This window comes from Chelonia mydas, chromosome 11 (genome assembly GCF_015237465.2).
Source record: "Chelonia mydas isolate rCheMyd1 chromosome 11, rCheMyd1.pri.v2, whole genome shotgun sequence".
Classification (NCBI taxonomy): domain Eukaryota; kingdom Metazoa; phylum Chordata; order Testudines; family Cheloniidae; genus Chelonia; species Chelonia mydas.
Window position 1 is genome coordinate 33377245 of NC_051251.2, and position 19231 is coordinate 33396475.

The following is a 19231-nucleotide window of genomic DNA, read 5'->3' on the forward strand; positions in this document are numbered from 1 at the left end:
TTATATGTGAACTCTTTGACATCAGATCATTATGATTGAGCAAAACTGGGGTCCATTCTAAATTTGGGGTCTATTCTTAGTTTTTTCAAAGCGAAAAGCTTGCCTATATAAATATTCATCAAACCAAAATATAAGTGATTTAAAAACAAATAAGCTTCTGGAGCTCTAGAAAATACAAAAAAGGAATTAAATTGACCCAAATGTCTTAAATTCCTGATTACATAACTGATATGTTGGAGGGAAAAGTGAAATATTTTGATAAAATATGTACAAGATTTCCTTAGTCATCAGTATGTATTTTCTCTTTGTTTCTTCCTGTGTTATAAAAATCAGGACAGGTTGCTTTATATTGTATCAAAGTCAAATAACGTGTATTCTATTGCTGCATTTTTAAATTAGATCAGAGTTAATATTAAATTAATTACTAAATATGATATCTTCGCAGTAAATAACACTGCTGTTCTACAGCACTTATTAAGACCAAGTGTATTATCTACTCTTTGCTGTAACTGTGAATGTCATCTTTAGGGGAGAAACTAGACTTTGACTTCTTCTGTTGTCTTTTTATTTTTCCTAATCTTGAATATGAGGAAGTGCAGGTGTAGTCTGGTATTTTTTGTAAATATAAAAATAGTTCACAACTTTTCTTACGACGTTGTCCGACTATGCTAGAAGGGAGGATAGGAGACACTGGATGTGGTTTATTATGCAACTTTATTCCTAAATGTCAGGTAGGGTAAAATGGCAGGTAAAAGTGGCAGGTAAAAGTGTACAGTGTAGGTAATTCCATAATAATTTACATATACCTTGGGGGGGCGAGCTGCTGGAGCTCTTGAAAATACTAAAAGCGCTCTCCCTTAACCCATTCTGGTTGCCAGCCAACCAGCTACTGGGACTTCACTCCCCCTTTGAATAAGGATGGAGAGGGCTGGGTCCCTGCCATACCAGTTATAGGTGCATGAACCCTCCACCCCCAAATTCCTCTCCTTTGTAGAATAACTCCTTTAAATCCTTCACCAATCTATTTTATCTGGTCGCTGCATTCTTTCCCTACGGAGTACCTGCACTGGACATCTGCCCCACACTTACATAATGAGTTGCGACATCATAGCCTAATCCCTGTTTCATGTTCACACCAGCTAAACTGCCAATCTGTTGAGGGAAAAATTCCTCCCCAGATCTTTGAGAAAGGAGCGTGACTAGTGTTATGCCCACAGTGAATCATGACGAAACCTGGTATTTAACTACTTTCATGGGTGGGAGTGTGGGTGCTACTATCCCTGATCCAGGTAAAAGAGGGCTTTTCCTGCATGGGCATGGACCTAAATAGTCTGTTCTCTTCTGGTCCCCTGTGTGGGGCATGAGTCAGTGTCCCCATGCTGATCTGGCTTGAAGCTCCTGCAGCAAATCACTCTTGGGGTATTTCGCCTCTGAAGGGGAGACACCTTTTCCTACAAGCCAGACAAGAATCCCCACTGCACAACATGCAGTTAGGTCATTGTTACCAAATCTTGTGATTTATACTGCAAGTCTTGCAATATTGTTTATCTCAAAGCTCCATCTCCTGAAGTCAAATGATTAAATAAAAGTCTCAGCCTTCATTTAAAAAAAAAAAAGGTTCTTTTCCTCATGGTTGTGGCAAAAAGCTTGAAAACATGACCAGAGTGTGCTTTAAAGGAGCAAAACCAGAAGGCACATAAAAATAACTCTTCACATTATTAATTTAAACCAGTCGCATAATTTGGGGGTGGGGGGGACCTATCTCATGATTTTTTAAACAGTTGGAGTTTGCAGTGCTGCTCATATTAAAAAGATATTTGGCCTATAGAAATCAACTGAACCCACCATTTTGCTGTGATCATACTGTGATCACAGATCATTCCTCCTCATACCCTTGACCAACACAGCTACCTAGCAGAAGTTTTTAGTGTAGACATGGCTTAAATTGAAATTTAACTTTTAGGGTATGTTTTAAAGGTGCTGTTTGAAAACATAGAATAATAGAAATGTAAGGCTTGGAACCTCAGAGGTCATCTAATCAATCTCCCCATGCTCAGGCAGGATTAAGTATATCCAGACCATCCCAGACATGTGTTTGTCTAACTAGTTCTTAAAAATCTCCCGTAACAGGGATTCTGCAACCTCCTTAGGCAACATGCTCCAGTGCTTTAAATATCCCTGTATTTAGACCGTTTCCCCCTAATATTTAACCTAATCTCCTTTGCTCTAAACTAAGAAGATTACTTCTTGTCCTACCTTTGGACATGGAAAACCATTGATCACTGTTTTCTTTACAGCAACATTTTACGTATTTGAATCCTCAGCCTTCTCTTCCTTAGATTAACCGTGGCCAATTCTTACAACTTTTTCTTATGGGTCACATTTTTTTAAACCTCCTATCATTTTTGTTGCTATCCTCTTGCTTCTCCAACTTATTCATATCTTTCATAAAGTGGTGGGATTTTCATTACTTTAAACCTATATCGTTAAATGTTTATCACAACTTTTCTCCGTAACTATGTACCAGCAATTCTAATGTATTGTCTAATGGTATCTTGTCTATAAAACAATAATTCCCAGCAGGTTTATCATAACATAAAGCACAAGAGTGAAGCTTGAGTTAGCTGGTTAAAGTTGGCTGATTACTGTTTCCAGAGTTTGGAAAGTATTACATTAATTTCTGGGGTTGAATTCATTTGAAAATAAATTCATTTTAGTCCACATAGGCACCAGAATAGGATGTGGGAGAAGTGACCTCATGCAGGTTTATTCCTAATGTTGCCACTGATCTGCTTATGTGACTGTATACCTGTCACTTAACCTCTCTTTGCCCCAGTTTCCCAATCTGTAAAATGGGGTAACAGTGATTAACCACCTTTGTAGAACATTCTGTAATACGTGCATTAAAAGCTCTGTAGAATTGCTAAATATTGACATTTTTGTTTCAATGTCTAACATTTTTAAGTCTCTCCGGAGCTCACTATGTGTTTGCCAAAAATTGTCAGATTTTTTTTTAAAAACTACAAAATCAGCAGCTGTTCCTCATCCCTAAACCAAAAAATAACTACAATAAATCCAACATAATCAATTCCTCTTTCCCTCTCCACCCCCACCCCAAACATCAGTCTTTATCAGGTCCCTCCTTCTCCCAAAGTCTGGTAAATAGGTAGTCCTTGCAGTGTATTTTTAAATTACAACCTAAAAGCCATGGCACCACTGAAAACAGTTCTAGGGGGGGTTTTTTCCAAAGGCACTTTACTGGTTTTCTGTGATTGATACTTTAAGACATTATTCCAGGGTATTTTACCAAGTATTTCTGTTATTAGGTGTATATTTGATGTGAGAAATCTGTTTCTCAAATCAAAATACGTTTTTTTGTATTATTCATATATTAAACAGGGGTACATATAAAAATCTCTCTGAAAACAGTGGTTTAAATGTCCATTCCATTATAGTAGTCCTTGTAGTAACGACACTGTCAAAATGACTGACAGAAAATACCTATAATTTGTAACAGAAGAGCAATCTGCATTTTTAGAAGGGATCAACTTTTCTTTGAGAGGAAACTTCTTTTGTAAATAAACTGCATGTATTATACAAAACTATTGGGCATCTTGTCAGGTAAACCAAATATTATAAAGTATCTTGTGCTTCTGTCATTTACCTGAGATAATTCATGAGAACTTGAAAGATACTGCAATTTTGTTGTTTATTGCTCATTAAAGAGAGCCCGGGGGAAAAAATCTGGTTTTTGGATTGATACAAAAATAGAATGTTTTAGATGCCTCAGAAGTTGTGCCCAGGATGTTGGGTAGCTTGCCATTTTCAAAAAGCTCTTCATCCAACCAGTTTGTTTCTAATGAACTCTAAATTGCATAGTCCTTTCATGTTTTTTGGATTCTTTTCTTAGAAAAGGGATAATCTATACGAATTAGCTATGAAACAGGCCAGGTACATATTCTTTTCAAAGTAGAGTTAAGAGATGCACTATTATTTATTTTACAGTAGCACCTAGAAGTTTCAACCAGGACCCCATTATGCTAGGTTCTGGAAAAAGGCATGGTTCCTGCCCTGAATATCCTTCAATCTCAATACATAAAGGTTGGGAGAAAGAAAACATTTTCATTTGCCAGATGAGAAACTGAGGCACAGAATGTAAGTGACTTGCCAGTGGAGGTCTGTGGCAGAGATGGAAATTGAACCCGGATATCCTCAGTTTTAATGCAGAGCGTTAACCACAAGATCATCATAAGCATAATATTTCCCTCTGTCATTGGTTTGCTTATTCAGGTTTCAGTTTAGAATGATAAAGCATACTGTAGCTATCATAGAAAACATTGGATTAAACTGTGTCCCTTAGAGTTTTGTTGGCTTGCTTTATCCTGCATAAATGAGATTTAATCTTTTCAAGAATGGTCATGGTTAGTTTGAACTAAATGAAATAAAACACTACACAGAAACTAATGGTATGTCATCTCTTTAACCACAACTTCATCTGCGTGTGTGCCAAATGACCTCCCTTTCTTAATGGAGATCTCTCCTAAAAAACAAATTTCTTGCATCAAGTCCTAGAACTCTGATTCTGCCATATATATTTTTATATATATATTCTAGGTCTTGATTTGAACCTGTCTGTTATGTATCTGAACTATATTATTTTGCCTGTTTCTGACTTAGATGTTAAGATCTTTGGAGGACAGGACTGTCTTCCTTTGTTTAGTTCTCAGCACTGAACAGTGCACATTGAATAGCATAACTTTATTTTGCTTTTTTCAAACTTCATATGTTAAGACTAGACTTCCTTAACACATACTTTCCCAAACAAGAAGAAAGAAAGCTGGACTGCTTTCCAAGACAATCCTTTCTGCTGCAAATCAACAGCTCAGTGTCTAAATCTTCCATAGCCATATAGAGCAGGGGTGGCCAACCTGAGCCTGAGAACTAGCCAGAATTTACCAATGTACATTGCCAAAGAGTAACAATAATATGTCAGCAGCCCTACATCCACTCCCCAGCCCGCAGTGCCTTCCGACAGCCCCCACCAATCAGCGCCTACTCCTCCCACCCCCCCACCCACTGCAACCAGCTGAGGGCATGCAAGGCTCGGGGAAGGGGCGGAGTGGGGACAGGGCTTGGGGCAGAGCAGGGGGTTGACAAGTGAGCACCCCCCAGCACATTGGAAAGTTGGCATCTATAGTTCCAGCCCCGGAATCAGTGCCTAGGTAAGGAGCCACATATTAACCTCTGAAGAGTGGCATGCAGCTCCGGAGCCACAGGTTGGCCACCCCGATATAAAGTCTTACTGACTTGGGAAAATTATCCAGTGCTCTAATGGAGTCAAATGATTATCAATTATGCCTTACATAAAATAAGGGCACTGAAGACCGTTCCAACATAGTTTCCTTCAACTGAGTTTAAAGGCTCAGTTTTTGTTAGTTTCCTGAAAGACTACATCCTTTTAGCCATAGCTATCTGTCTTAGGGTTTTCAATGGGCTCCTCACTATTTTATGTAAGGATTAGCATTTCCTATGTATATTCAGTGTCTTTCCCCTTTGTTTGTTTGGAGTGTCCACACAGCAATGGAAGAGAGAATATTTTTAAGAAGTCAGAATAATATGACTGTAAAATTAGAATTGGTGGAGGGACAGGTATAGTACCTGAAACTGGAAATTGAGATTGGCCCTTTAAAATCACCTCTTGGAGTTTTTTGGTGTTGTGTTTTTTATTTTGGTTTTTGGTAAGTAGTCTGGAGTCATCTGATAAGTTTTTGGTAGTCTATATGTGTGCATTTAGAGAAGAATAAGAATTAAGAATACATCCATGTTATGTTCTCTTTCCCCTTATGGGCCATTAAAAACATAATTTGGAAGTATTAATCTAGCAGTCTGTTGTTTTTTTTTCCCGCTCTGCCCATGGCCCTCCAAAGTTTAAAAAAGTAACCAACCAAGTAAAATCAAGACCCAAACACATTAACACTAGCAACTTGGCTGTAATACTAGTTCTGTGGCTATTTGTTGTGAATTATTTTGCTGATACCACTTCACAGTAAATTACTCTTCTGTTTTGCTTTGTAAAAATACATGCTATTGATCGTTTTTGTGACAAGACTACTTTTTCCTGATGCAATATTCATTATTAACGTTTGACTTACTAACATTGCTGTTTAGAAATTTTAATTTATACCACTCAAGTATTAAGGAGTCCTTACAAGGTATAACTTTGGTATAAACTATTACAAGTAGTAGCACAGGGATTATGCCTTTCAATATGTTTGTACGGTGCCTAACACATTTTGGGCACGATAGGAGTATAAATATTGTTGACCTTTCCACTGAAGTGTTATCATGCATTGTCAATGATCATGTATTAATTCTGTTGATATTGTATTGTCAGACCCATTATATCTTCAGTAAAAATTACTTTAAAATGCCACATTGAGTGGGCCTAAGCCATTTTTTTTAAGCATCACCACACAGACTGAAAAGGAGGTGCCTGGGTGCAAGGTTATTGACCTAATAGTCCCTTTGAAAAGAAAAGAATTTGCAGGGATCTTGAGTATTTTTGGTCTTGTATGTATTATAGCTGCAGAGACTGAAGAGAGAAAAATTGAATGGTTGAGAAATAAACCAACCAAAGAAAAAGCTTGGTATTTCTTGAGTTACCTTTGCATTGCTTATTAGGTGATCTTTACTATTTTAAATCCTGTAGTAAATAATCACAAGAATGAACAGAGCACAAGACTTTGGCTGCTCTGTTATTGTGATTTTTTTTTTTTTTTAGATCCATAAATGGCCAGATTGTGAGAACTTGAAACTAAAGTCATTTATTTACTCCTGGTACCGGCTTCCCCAACAGTGTCACACCAGTGTACTTCAACTCTGATCTAGAGTGATGTCCCTGGAGGTCAGAGTAGTTCATTCTGCATGCCTGATCAATCATTGACCAAGCCCAGTGAAATTGTCAGCAAGAATGCCAGTTGTGATAGTGTTTTCTGATGAGTTAGAATGGGATCACCAGTTTATTTTACAGATAGCCAAATAACCAACAAAGATCTGTCAGATGGTAGCAACTCAATCACTACTGAGTGAAACACGGATTCACTGCAGTGACCTACAGGTGAAAGGCTGAGGCATCCTAATCTGAGCTAAGCAAAATTTCAGCCTTGAACTCTGACTTACAGAACAGAGAAATGGGAATTTGTCTTGGTTTTGATTTGTAAGAAAAGCAGGAAGCTGATAACTGTTGAATTATTAGAGAATGACCTTTTTTTAAACATCACATTTTTGTAATAGTAGATCCTGCATATTTAATTATGATGTAGGTATCTGTGTTAATATTTGTACTTCCGTTCAGAATAAAATTTTCAAAATATTAGACAAAGTACAAATTATATTATTGTTCCAACTTCATCACTATTTTTCCTTCCTGTTTCATTGTAAAGCGAGCAAAAATTTTATAACTATACATTCTCAACATTTTTGTTCATGTTAGTGCATCGTGTATTTTGCACAAATAACGTAGTTTCTGAATAGAATATTACAAATCCAAAAACTTGCATTTACAGACTTCATTGTTAATGTGAGTGTCAGTGTTCTGATTTTTTTTTTGGATATGCTGTGCTCTAAATCAGGTGATAAATGCTTGCTTAGTAAACTGTTTTTATAGGTTATTTCAGTTCATTCCTTTTCCTGAAACAAAAAAGTTCCAAGTATACTTTTCATTGAAAAGTATTAAATGTTTAAATACCTTTTACCATGGTGAATGTGGAATAGTCCATTTATCTTCATTAAGGCATATAGCTTTAAAACTTGTGGCTTTGCTACTTGTGAGTTATGGATGCATGCCCTCACTTGTCAGGATAAATGTATTATACCGTAGTTGTCTCCCCCTCCCAATATGGATATTCAAGTTGTGCAGCAGATTTGACCACAGTAAGCAATTCTCCAAGGATAAAGAAAGAAAATGCACATACTCCTAGGAATCTCTTTTCCAGAGATAAAATTGACATTTTATAAATAATTTCCATGTTGCAAACTTCAAACTCACAATCACAGCAATTCAGCTATATGAATTTGGCATGAGTCAGTTTCAGTTCTTAGTGCTTTTCATTGGAAATGGCATAAAAAGTAAGATTTCTCTGAATTTTTTATGCTGTGGGCTTACAAGGGACAGAAGATGTTCTTCACTTGTGGTTGTCTAACAGTGCATGGCAGCATAAATAACGAAATGGTCATAAACCTTAGCTGCACTTCTAAGGTCACATGTTCAATTTAATATTTAAAGAATCTAGAAACAAACTAAGCAGTTGATAACAGGTCAGTTGCAGGTGATAAAAGATATTTTAGATGGGACATTACTTCTTTTTCCACACCTGGCATAGCCACATTATATCTTTTGCAGTTTTTTCTTATGCGCTGGTAGGTTTGTCCACAAACAATAACAAGATTCTTGAATTTCAGGGTAACAATGCATTTTTAAAGATAGCTTTCATATTGCATAGATTTTTTTTTTTTTTTTCCTGCACAAATATTGATGTCAGGAAAGTTTAAGTTTGAATAACAAGGATAATTTATCTCTGTCTGCAGTTTGTCACTGTGTGTGGAATGGCATGCAAAATACAGGTATGCTTTCGTAAAATGAGTTTCTAGATTTGCTATTGCAAAAACTTGGAGAATTGAAATATGTCATTCTTTAAAATATTTTATATAGAACTTTTGACTAAAAATTCCACCCCAAAAACCAACCCCCCAAAGCTGTGCTCAAATGGGCCCCACTGCATAAACTAGATTCATTGTCATTAGCAATACAAAATGTCTTTCTTTAAAAAATGTTCAGTTATGTGACTATATAGTACTTTAATTTACAAAGTCCTTGTATTAAACATCAAACATCTTAATCAATCTAGTTTTTAAAGTTTCTTTTCAAATAAGTGTACAAAAGTAAAGTTTAAAAAAAACAACAGATTTTTTTGAACTAACATTATCAAAAATTTGCTCTCATTGGCCAGGCACAGGATAAAAGCATGAAAAAAGTGAATAACATATTGGATCATATTAAGCATAGCTACATACATATAGCCAAAAAATTACAGACGACATTGAGTTTGGAGATTATTTGAATTTTGACTATGCAAAATGTATTACTCAAACTATTGTGGGTCATTGACCCAGCGACATGCTTGCAAAAAAGTATGCCATCTTTATTGTTTTTCAGATTATTATGGTTCTTGTAGCTAAGACAGATGTACAAAAAGATACAGTTTTTATTTTGTATTGGCAGCTTCCAAATATTTAGTATCTATTTCCAAGAGTTGCAATTAGTAAAGCATCCATGGTACTGAAATCCACACATCCCACAAGCTAATTATATTTGCAAGGTCAGATTGAATACATATTTTCAGAAAAATAAAGGGTTATATAAATGTCTTTTCTACTTGGCTGTTATATCACAGTTTGTTGATCTGGAGTATAATGTGTACAATTCACAAATTTGTCTGATAACAGAAAGTGGTGTGTGATTGTGTTTATTTTACTAACCAGTATATTCACAGCAATCACTTCCAAATATCTCTCCAGTAAAGATGTGTTAATTACAAAACAGACAGGGTCTTCTATTATATTAAAGCTACTAACAAGAAGACAGCAGGAATCACACATGTAAATAGCATCATCAACCCCTATTTTAGTCCTCTGTTTTGATCTGTGAGTTGTGCATAGACCAAAGGTGCTATTAAAGACTTAGTGTATGAAATAGGCAGCATTATATGAACAAAATTTATTCAACAAGAAAACAGACCTTTAACATGAATTTAACAAGCCTGAGAAATTATAAACTATCATATGCCGCAGATTCATGCAGTGATAATAAACAAAAAAAGGAAAGTAAGAGGTTTTCTTAAACTAGCCAAACTGCTAATGGTTTTGTTATAAGCTGTCTATGTTGAAGTGACCTCTGAAAAGTCTTGAGACACTTTGTACCAGAAGAAATTAAATGGTCAGGATAGTGAAAGAGTTGCAGTGTGGAAAAGCATATTTATAACTGCTACCATCATAATCTGGAAAACATCCTACTACCATAGGCTTGAGTTGGGCTTTCAGAGAGGTAGTCTAAAAGCCTCATGCAAAGCTGTTACTATTTTTGTTAATACAGTGCATGCTGTAGTGAGGTAATAAGTACAATGAAAACTATAAATTTGGAACTACTGTAAATCCCTTAAATTCTTTAAGTAACTCTGAAAAATGGATTTTTCCTCTGCTTTAATTAATCCTGGGAGGTTCTCTACTTGGAGTACAGTCTCTCTAAAGTTCCATTGTTAAATATGAGGTGACCATGTTGCTGTCATTTGATTGCGTCATGCTGTACTTCAAAATAAACACAGAAAAAAGACTTTAGCTTCTGCACACCTCCAAGTGCTCACAAGGGCTTTTTCCTTGAATCTTACTGTGGCATAATTAACACCTAGTTCACCCATTGCTCATTAGTGCACTGGACATTAATGAGTCTATTTATTTTGATATGATGCTCTAAAGGAGGAACCGATTTGTTCTCACTGTGCAAAAAGCAATTAGAAGATTTCACAGAAATGTAAATGTAGGGTATATTGCTGTATTTATGCTTTTATTGCGTACTAGATCTAAATTTAGATTGCAGGTTGTTGAGCATGTTGGTTTCCTTAAGACAGTTGCTATAGTGATGGCAATGAATTCCTTTAATCTTGGTGTAGCTAAAGTATTTAGTTTTTATTGGTTGTCATAATGCTACTAACAAGAAAAATGTCATTCAATTCATACTTTCTGTATTCTGTCTAGATTAGTTACCCTTGTTTTTTGAACATATAAGTATTGTGAGTTTAGGATTTCACATTGGAGTTTGAACAAGTAGGATGCTAACAGTTTTAGCAAATATTTGTGTTTTGTTTCTCCAGAGTTGCACACAGAGAGCCTGTAATCCTTATTAATGTGAGTAGTGCCATTGAAGTGATGGGAATTACTTGCATGAGTAAGGACTGCAAACTTTAACTCATATTGAGTAGAGTTCTTAAATATTTCAGCAGCTAGTTGTCTAATATATTTTGCTATGAAAGTTATCCAAATATGACATTGTGAACAGTAGTTAAAATATTTGATTTACTATCAACGCGGTGTTGCAATGCCTAATATGTTAGGAGTTTTAGTTTTCCTTTCAAAAATGTACCTTGAAAAGTAAACATGGAATCCAATGTTGGAACAAATTATTAGACAAAAATGCCATTGCATTTTTGGATAAGTTCCATGGTTTCTAGTGGAGCAGTCATTTAAACTGCAGTTGAGAAGTGTAGCCATTAGGAAGTTAAATTATGATGAAGCACTAAGTTATGGTATCCTGCCAAGCTTATGTATCTTGCTCCTCAGAGTAAATTTTTATTTGCTTGATTTTCCTATCTAGAAGTCTCTGGAGGACTACAGTATGTGTCTTCTTCCCACCCCCATCCCCCCTTTGCTTTGCTTTGCTTTGCTTTATTTGTACTCCTTACTTACTATAGTTGGGCATTTGCAGATGTTTCTAAATTAGGACATCTGGTTAAAATGGAATTTCAGGAGTTGGAAAACTGATAAGATATACTTTTATATATACAAACACGAGTCTTAAAACTGTCTGAGTTAAAGTAAAATCTGATGAGAACATTAAAAATATAATTGATCTTTTTGTATTACAAGGACGAAAAAGTAATATGTTGGAACTCTTTTAGAGAATGGTTTATGTCTTATAGGTGAATGAAGTTTAATGTTTTAAAAAATCATTAAAGGAATTAAACTTTTCTTTAGCAAGATTAAAATTCCATATGCTATAATAATTCTCTCTGTGTTAAACCAGTTAATCTATTTAATTGAGAGAAGGAAGGGGAGGGGTGTGTGTGTGTGTGTGTCACAGGGAAGGGGAGAATGTTAGGGGTTTTTGTCTTTACCTTATAAATTCTTGTTATCTGTCACCATGCTATCTGGCATAAATTGGGTCACTGAAATGCTAATAAGTGAAGAACCATGACATATTTGCTGAAGGCAACTTTAAAAGACAAGTTGGAGAAGGATCTGGCCAGTCAGTTGAGAGTCCAGGATTGTATAAGTCACTAATTTACAACTGCAGACCATGTGGGAAATTTAATCTTTAAAAGAAGTTTATAACTTCCAATCTACTTATAACTGCTTATTTACTGAACATCATTGCTGTGCTTGGTGCTGTACGCATTTAGCAGTAGACATGGACTCTTCCTAATTTGGATATGGACCATGCAGTCAACACACATGCACAGGTGGAAAAAAATATGGTCCTTCTAGCGGTACAAATATCTTCCACTACTTTGTATATCATTATCTGTCTTTGATACTTATATCAACCATTGCTGTGTTTTGCTTGATGTGACTTAAGCAGCTTCTTTGACATGTACAGTATGTGAGCTCGTTATTAGGCTGCCTTCAGTTTAAAATACTGTAAATTATTACATTTTAAAATTTCCATATTAATCTCTGCCAGTTCATTTGTTACCTCTCTGTGCCCTTTAACATGATATCATAATTGCATTACATTCCCACTTAAGTAGGTTTATGGGTAGTATCCTAATTTGTTTAACTAGAAGGGAAGTCCTGAGTTGGTGAGAAGCACTTAAAATATTTTTTCTTTAACTTTTAAAATATGGACAATTCTTGTGTTCTTGCTTACCTGGAATAAGCTATTATAAAACAAGGGGATATTTAGCTTCTCAGTATATTAGACCTTGGTGTCTTGGTGCCATGTGGTATTGTGTGAAATACAGATTACAATACAACTGCGGTGGAAATTTCTCGGACATTTTAATGTAAGCTCTTAAACTGGATTTATGCTTCATAGTTTTAAGAACATGACAAAATTAGAATCTTTAAAAAATAAGGCTCCAACACTTCAATCAAAACCATGCAGGGCAGATGCCTACATCAGTGTGGCACCCCATTGACTTCAGTGAGGCTCTGCATAGGTGCGAGGTCTGGTTGTAGGATTAAGGGCTAAATAAATCAAAATCTTCGTTTGTAGTTATGAATCTATAATGATAGTTGGAGGTGACAAGGATAGTTTTTGTGCTGCATGGCTGTGATGTGTTCTAAGTTATATCTCACCTCACCTAGCAGCAGGTTAGGTGATTATTTTTATTATATGAAACCACTAAATATTTATTTGCAAAGGTTTCTTGAACAATTACAGCAAAGCATAGAAATAGGCTAGATGGAAGCTCTACTTTTTTTTTCTTCCCCCATTTGTAATGAAATAACTGGATATACTACCTTCCATATTCCTTAAATCATAAATGACCTTGGTCGTCTTTTACTCTATTTCTTACTCCTGAGCATGACACTGACAAGGACTTTTTAATCCATCAGACAGTTTATAGACCCTTTCTTAGTCACAAGAAGCAAAAAGCATCTGACTAGAAGGGAATACATGGGGCAAGTTCCTTGCTGGCTATAATTTTGTTGTCATTTCAAGTATTGTGGTGGTGTAATTGATGTGACAGGACTGGGCTTTAGACACAGTCCCTTAGCTTGTGCTCACTTTCAGTTTTCGTCTCTCTCTGTCATTCATTTTGATTAGATAAGATTTAGGTGACAAACATACATACCTATGAAGTTTATAGTATGTATATCTAGTGATCTTTTCAATGTTGTAAAATAAAAAGTACATAAAACTTAATAGTTCCATGAAAAATGTAGTTTTGGTGTCACCTTACAATACAAAGTAAAGAATTGTGTGCTGATGGCACAGTCAGCAGGAGGTTCTTTTTTATTAATATTATAATTAAAAGATTTTCTGGAAAAAGGCCAAAAACAGATGAGAGTTGATCATGCCTTGTCCACTGTTGCTTGGCACCATTGCTTGCATTTTCTAAAAAGAATTGACTTGACGTCTTGTTTTTACAGGTTGTTATTGATGCCTTCAGATTGATCAATGCTAATATGATGGTCTTGGGACATGAACCAAGACAAACAACTTCAAATCTGGGTCACTTAAACAAGCCATCTATCCAGGTAAACTCAGTATTTGATGATGATGATAAACTCTGTTTTGTATTGAGTGGTGTTTAATCACAGTGATGTGACAAGTATCTTAAAATGTTACAGCTATAATTTGTATGTTATCCCTCATTGCAGTATTTTAATGTGCATATAAAATTAACTTGATATTTGAATAGGTCTACTCCTAATTTATGAGTGTAGGACTGAGCTCTAAATTCGTCAGATGTAAACACAGAATTTAAGTAGATACTGTCAAGATTTAGTACAGATTTATAAAATGAAAAACTTAAAATAAATCTTTTGTCTGAATTTGGGAGGACAATACTCTAGCTTTTTTAGCTTTATCAGATCAGTGATACAAGAGAGGGCAAATGGTATCCTTTTTCAGTATGACAGTTTTAAAACTGCTCCTGTTAACATATGCTTGAGCTTTCCTATAGCCAGGATGAGTAAATGGTGTTTTATTATCTACTGTAAGCATCCCAATTATATGTGATAAAAGAATAAATTACTCTTCAAGCAACCATTGAAAAATGCCCTACCCATTAATCATTATGGTCTCTTTCCACTTGCTTTACTGCTACATTTTTTTTTAATATATATATTCAACTTTTTAATGTGTCCTAAACAAATATTCCTTCTCCAACTCTGGTTATTACATTGATGACCTTGTAATTTGATGAAGTGTGGGGGGGAGAAAGGGGGAAAATGGAATAGATCATTTGAATGTATAATTGACAATTTCAAGCATAATCCTCTTTACTTGAGTGTATTGTTTTTATATATCTTTGTAAGAATGTATAAAGTTTATAACATTGAATTTCTCTTTTGAATATTTACTCTATTTGGTTTCTGGTGTTGACTATTAAGGCCAATACTCTCGTCTTCAGTGAAGCCAAACCTTCATTGCAGAAAGCTTCTTCTGTTCTAAAACAAGAGTATCCTCCTGAGTGATTAATGCCTTATCCATATTCTTGTGCCTTGACTTTTTTTTTTTCCTCAGTTTTTCCCCCCATGAAGAAAAATGTATTTTATTTTTAAATGTATTGTAAAAGGCATGAATACTTGCGACCAGGAAGCCTAATTTCTTCTCTGAAGATTATTTACATGAACAGTAATACTAATGTAGGTTGCTAAATACGGCCTACTGAAAGACAGTATAGTAGCCACAGTAGAACTGAAATTAGATGCTTCAACTTTTATCAGATTGCTATCTTTGGGGAGATGCCAGCTAGCCATCGTTAAACTTCCACCTTCAACACATTGGTAGCTTTTATTATTTTATGCACTAAAACACTTTTTTATAAAGAAAAATGAGCAAAAATATTCATACTAGTAAAATAGTTAGTTTTAAAAGGTTGAAGTGTTTTGTTTTTGATTTTTGAGTCTGTGAAAACTGCGAAGTATAATGAGTATGAAATAACCTACTAATGTTTTTGATTGGATACAGACAAGCCCATGCTTGCCTGTTTCAAGAGAATATATTACTGGGCTTTTTTAGGCTGTATGTAATGACCTCTCTTGTAAACCCCCATAGTATCATACTGCTTCATTATTTTTTGCAAAAGGTTAAGTAATATCTCACAGTCGAAGATCATTGTCGTTGTAGCATGGCATATTTCAGACATAAGTTTTTTTCACTAATTGCAAGTCAGCAATGACCAGTTACATATTTTATTATTACATTAAAATATTGCAGTTTGAAATTAAGTGTATACATATACAAGTTCTTAAGACTTATTCTTTCCACAGAGAACAAATGTAGATACGCACATGTCCCTGAGTGAAATGCTGACCTCATTGAAGTTGATGGCAAAACTCCCATTGACTTCAGTGGGATTAGGATTTCACATGTCCCCACCCCCATATTTTATCAAAGTCATTTTGTGAAGCATAAGGCAAGCTTATTAAAGACTTTAATATTACGGGACTTAAGTATTGCACGACACACACTAATCTTTCAGTGAAACAAAACACTTGAGGAACAATGTCTTTAAAATATAGAGTGCAAATAGGTGTACATTTTAGCGGTTTCCAATTAACCTGTTGCAGTGATTATTAGTACAGTTTCAAGATAGTTGGGAGGAGTAGTAGAGCAGGATTTTTTTTAAGTGTTTGCACTTTTGCTCAGCTAACACCTAAGTTGAATTAACTGTTGCCGTTAGAAGGGCAATGATTGCAGGGGAGATAGTCAGTCTATTTAGGACTTGTACTCCTAAATCCCTTAGGAGCTCTTAAAAGTCTCCCCTTATCTACAGTTAAGTTAAAACAAGAGGGTACAGATTTTCAGTTGGGGGTGGGGAGGGGAGAGCGAGAATGTCAAAAGAAACTACAGAACTTTTTCAATAATTTAAGGCTGAAATTACTATAACAATAAATAGGCAAGTGTTTGTTTCTGAGATTCTGTTGACTACAATAAAGCTAAATGTGTATCTTTGACAATCAGCAGTTAACAAACTCTAGTTAACATACAGTCAGTTCATGAAAAATGTAACTGTTTAAGTATTTCTTTCTATAGCATACAAATACATGCAAAAAATCTATTTTCAACTTTGATATCTATTAAATTTTAATTGCGGTAGGATTTTGAAGCACTAGAATGAAAAGCTGTACTTGCATTTTGTGGAAGAAGCGCTAGCCATGGATAGCGTTAAGGAATAGACATCAATAAATAGGTGAAATGATCAAAATATAATTTGGAATATCAAATATTTCTCTACTTCTTAAATGTTGCATGGTATAATTTTTCACATCTTTTTTACATTGCGAGGACAAAACAACTGACAAGGATTTATGTTCATACACAGATTATTTCTAGAAACTGCATCTTAATCCAAGCCATACCTTAAGATGTACATTTCAAAAGTGTGCCCATTATTGTTTTGATACTACAACAAAGCAGCAAGATATGGAGCATACATATAAAGGTTTCATATAACCTAATATGTTTCTTGTAAACCTCTTATGGTTGGTGAGGTGCTAATGTAAAAATGTTGCATCCATAAAGGTCATGCCAGTAACTGGCAAGATGATATTGCATTTAATGTTGAAAATTTAAAACAGTCTTAATGCTAAAGGTCTATTCTGTAAACATCCTGTCTAACCAGCACCTGAAATGTAAATTACTGTTTCAGCTGTAACCACAGCTATACAGCTCAAATTATTAAAGATTAAAAATTAAAACCTTTGCCACATGTTTTAGATTTGTAAGTGATAGTGTCAACATAAAAATCACACCTATGTCTGAAATACGTTTACCTCCTGTTTTAAGTAAGACTTAAGTTTACCATAAACAAGAGATTGGAGAGCAAATAATTAATTTGTTTTGTTTACCGAATTTGTCTGCAGTTTACAAATAGTTGTACTGTTTCCTTGTTTGTATGAACCTTTCATGTGGAAACGGAAGAGAAAGCAACATTTTTTAAAAATAGGAAAATAAGATTGTTAGGAGCAGGTATAGTGGTTGACACTACCTATAACATTTTTTCAAAACTATTTCAAGTTGAGTGCTTTAGATAGTCACTTTCTTACTAATATTTTTCATATCTATGATAGTAACTTCAGTGTAAATATTTTTCCATAAACTTTTATAGGCTCTAATTCATGGACTGAACAGACATTATTACTCCATTACCATCAACTATAGGAAGAATGAACTAGAACAGAAGGTAAGAAATTCAAGTTGAGTTCTACCTGGCTTATTCATAATCAAAAGTAGTCAAGATTCTCAAGGCCAGATTCCTGCCTCATTTACATCTGTACATGCTCATTGTCTTCATTAGAGTTGATTGGGTTTAACTAAAGCCAGACTTTGACTCTACAATTGGAACTACAGTTGGTTCTGCTGATAATGCATGAGTCAAAACAGACTCCAGCTCAAATAGTGACTCTTTGGCGAGTAGAAATAAAAAGTAGTTTTTTATCATTAAAGAATGATAAAACATGCAGATCAGGAAGTGTATCTGTTGAGATAGAGGCTGCTAATTCACATAGGCCCAGAACCTCAAAGGGAAGTAGGTACCTAGAAAATCACAGGAACAACAGTGCAGTCCACAGAGCCTGAGTTAGCACCTAGACTCTTTATACAATGAATGGGGTGAGAGAGGTGCCTGAGAATGCAGGCCACAAAAGCCAGCATGCTATGTGAGGAGCCACCTAAGCTAGCCAGTGTGAGACGCTGATGAAAGGGGTGTGTTCTAAGCCCTGCCGCTTTGATGGAGATAAGAGCCAAAATCCAGGTTGCCGGGAGGCACCTATCTCTGCTAGCTATCCACAGCCAGGAACTCATCTCCTGGAAGGAGGTGGCTTAGGCACCTAAGTAGTTTTCATGCAAGAATAAGTTAGGCACCTACATCATTCCACAAAAAACAGAAGAAAGTGGAGGTGGTATCCTCATTATACCTTTTAGCCCAGTCACCTGGGATATGGGGGAGATGGGTTCTATCGCCCTTCCCTCTCCCCTCCTCCCCCGCTTTCCCCCTCTTCCCGAGAGGAAGAAAGCATTTGCACAGGAGCCTCCCACCTCTCTGGAGAGTGCTCTAACCACTGAGCTATGGAATATTCTGAAGTGGGGGCCCCTCACTCTCTTCTGTTGAAGCCATTCCAGTGTGTATAAATAATTAATCTTTCAATAGGGTGACTAGACTCTGAGTCTCCCTCCTCCCAGTGAGTCATAGTGTGTGTGTGTGTGTGTCTGTCTCTCGCTTGCGCTCTCTCTCTTCATCTGGTGACTAAGTATTTATCCAAAGTGGAACAGATTCAACAGGAGAGAGTAAAGGAGCCCCACCTCAGACTATCCCATAGCTCACTGGTTAGAGCACTCTCGTGAGAGCTGGGAGACTCTTGTTCAAGTCTTTTCTTCCCTTCAGGCAGATGAGTTGAGCCTGAGTTTCACACACCCTCGAAGAGTGCTTTAACCACTGGGATAAAGGGCATAAAGTGGGCACTACCACCTCATCCAGTAGCCTCTGATTTTGAATGGCACCTGCTCTGGAAGGAGCATCTGAGCACACCAACTGGAACAGGCCCTGTGGGGAAGAGAGGGTCTCCTCTGCCTATCTTTCCCCCGTTCGTGGGTTGCACTGCGGCATAGGTGGGAGATAGGCATCCAGACACCTAGAGTGAGACAGCAGTGCACATGCCAAGAGAGAGAAATTTAGGCACCATGGAGTGAGTATAGCTGCCTATAGGATTAGGTGGCGGCCTAGTG

The 19231-nt window shown here is 36.0% G+C and overlaps 1 protein-coding gene across 5 annotated transcripts in view; it reads left to right on the top strand.

Annotated features, from left to right (window-relative positions):
- PSMD14 (proteasome 26S subunit, non-ATPase 14) overlaps window positions 1-19231 on the top strand; it is a 60158-nt gene that overhangs the window by 33774 nt on the left and 7153 nt on the right. For all 5 annotated transcript variants that reach the window (XM_043525120.1, XM_043525122.1, XM_007056649.4 and 2 more), the window contains 2 exons: window positions 13927-14034; window positions 17616-17690. In XM_043525120.1, the coding sequence (XP_043381055.1) occupies window positions 13927-14034; window positions 17616-17690 (183 nt within the window). The remainder of the gene's footprint in view (window positions 1-13926; window positions 14035-17615; window positions 17691-19231) is intronic.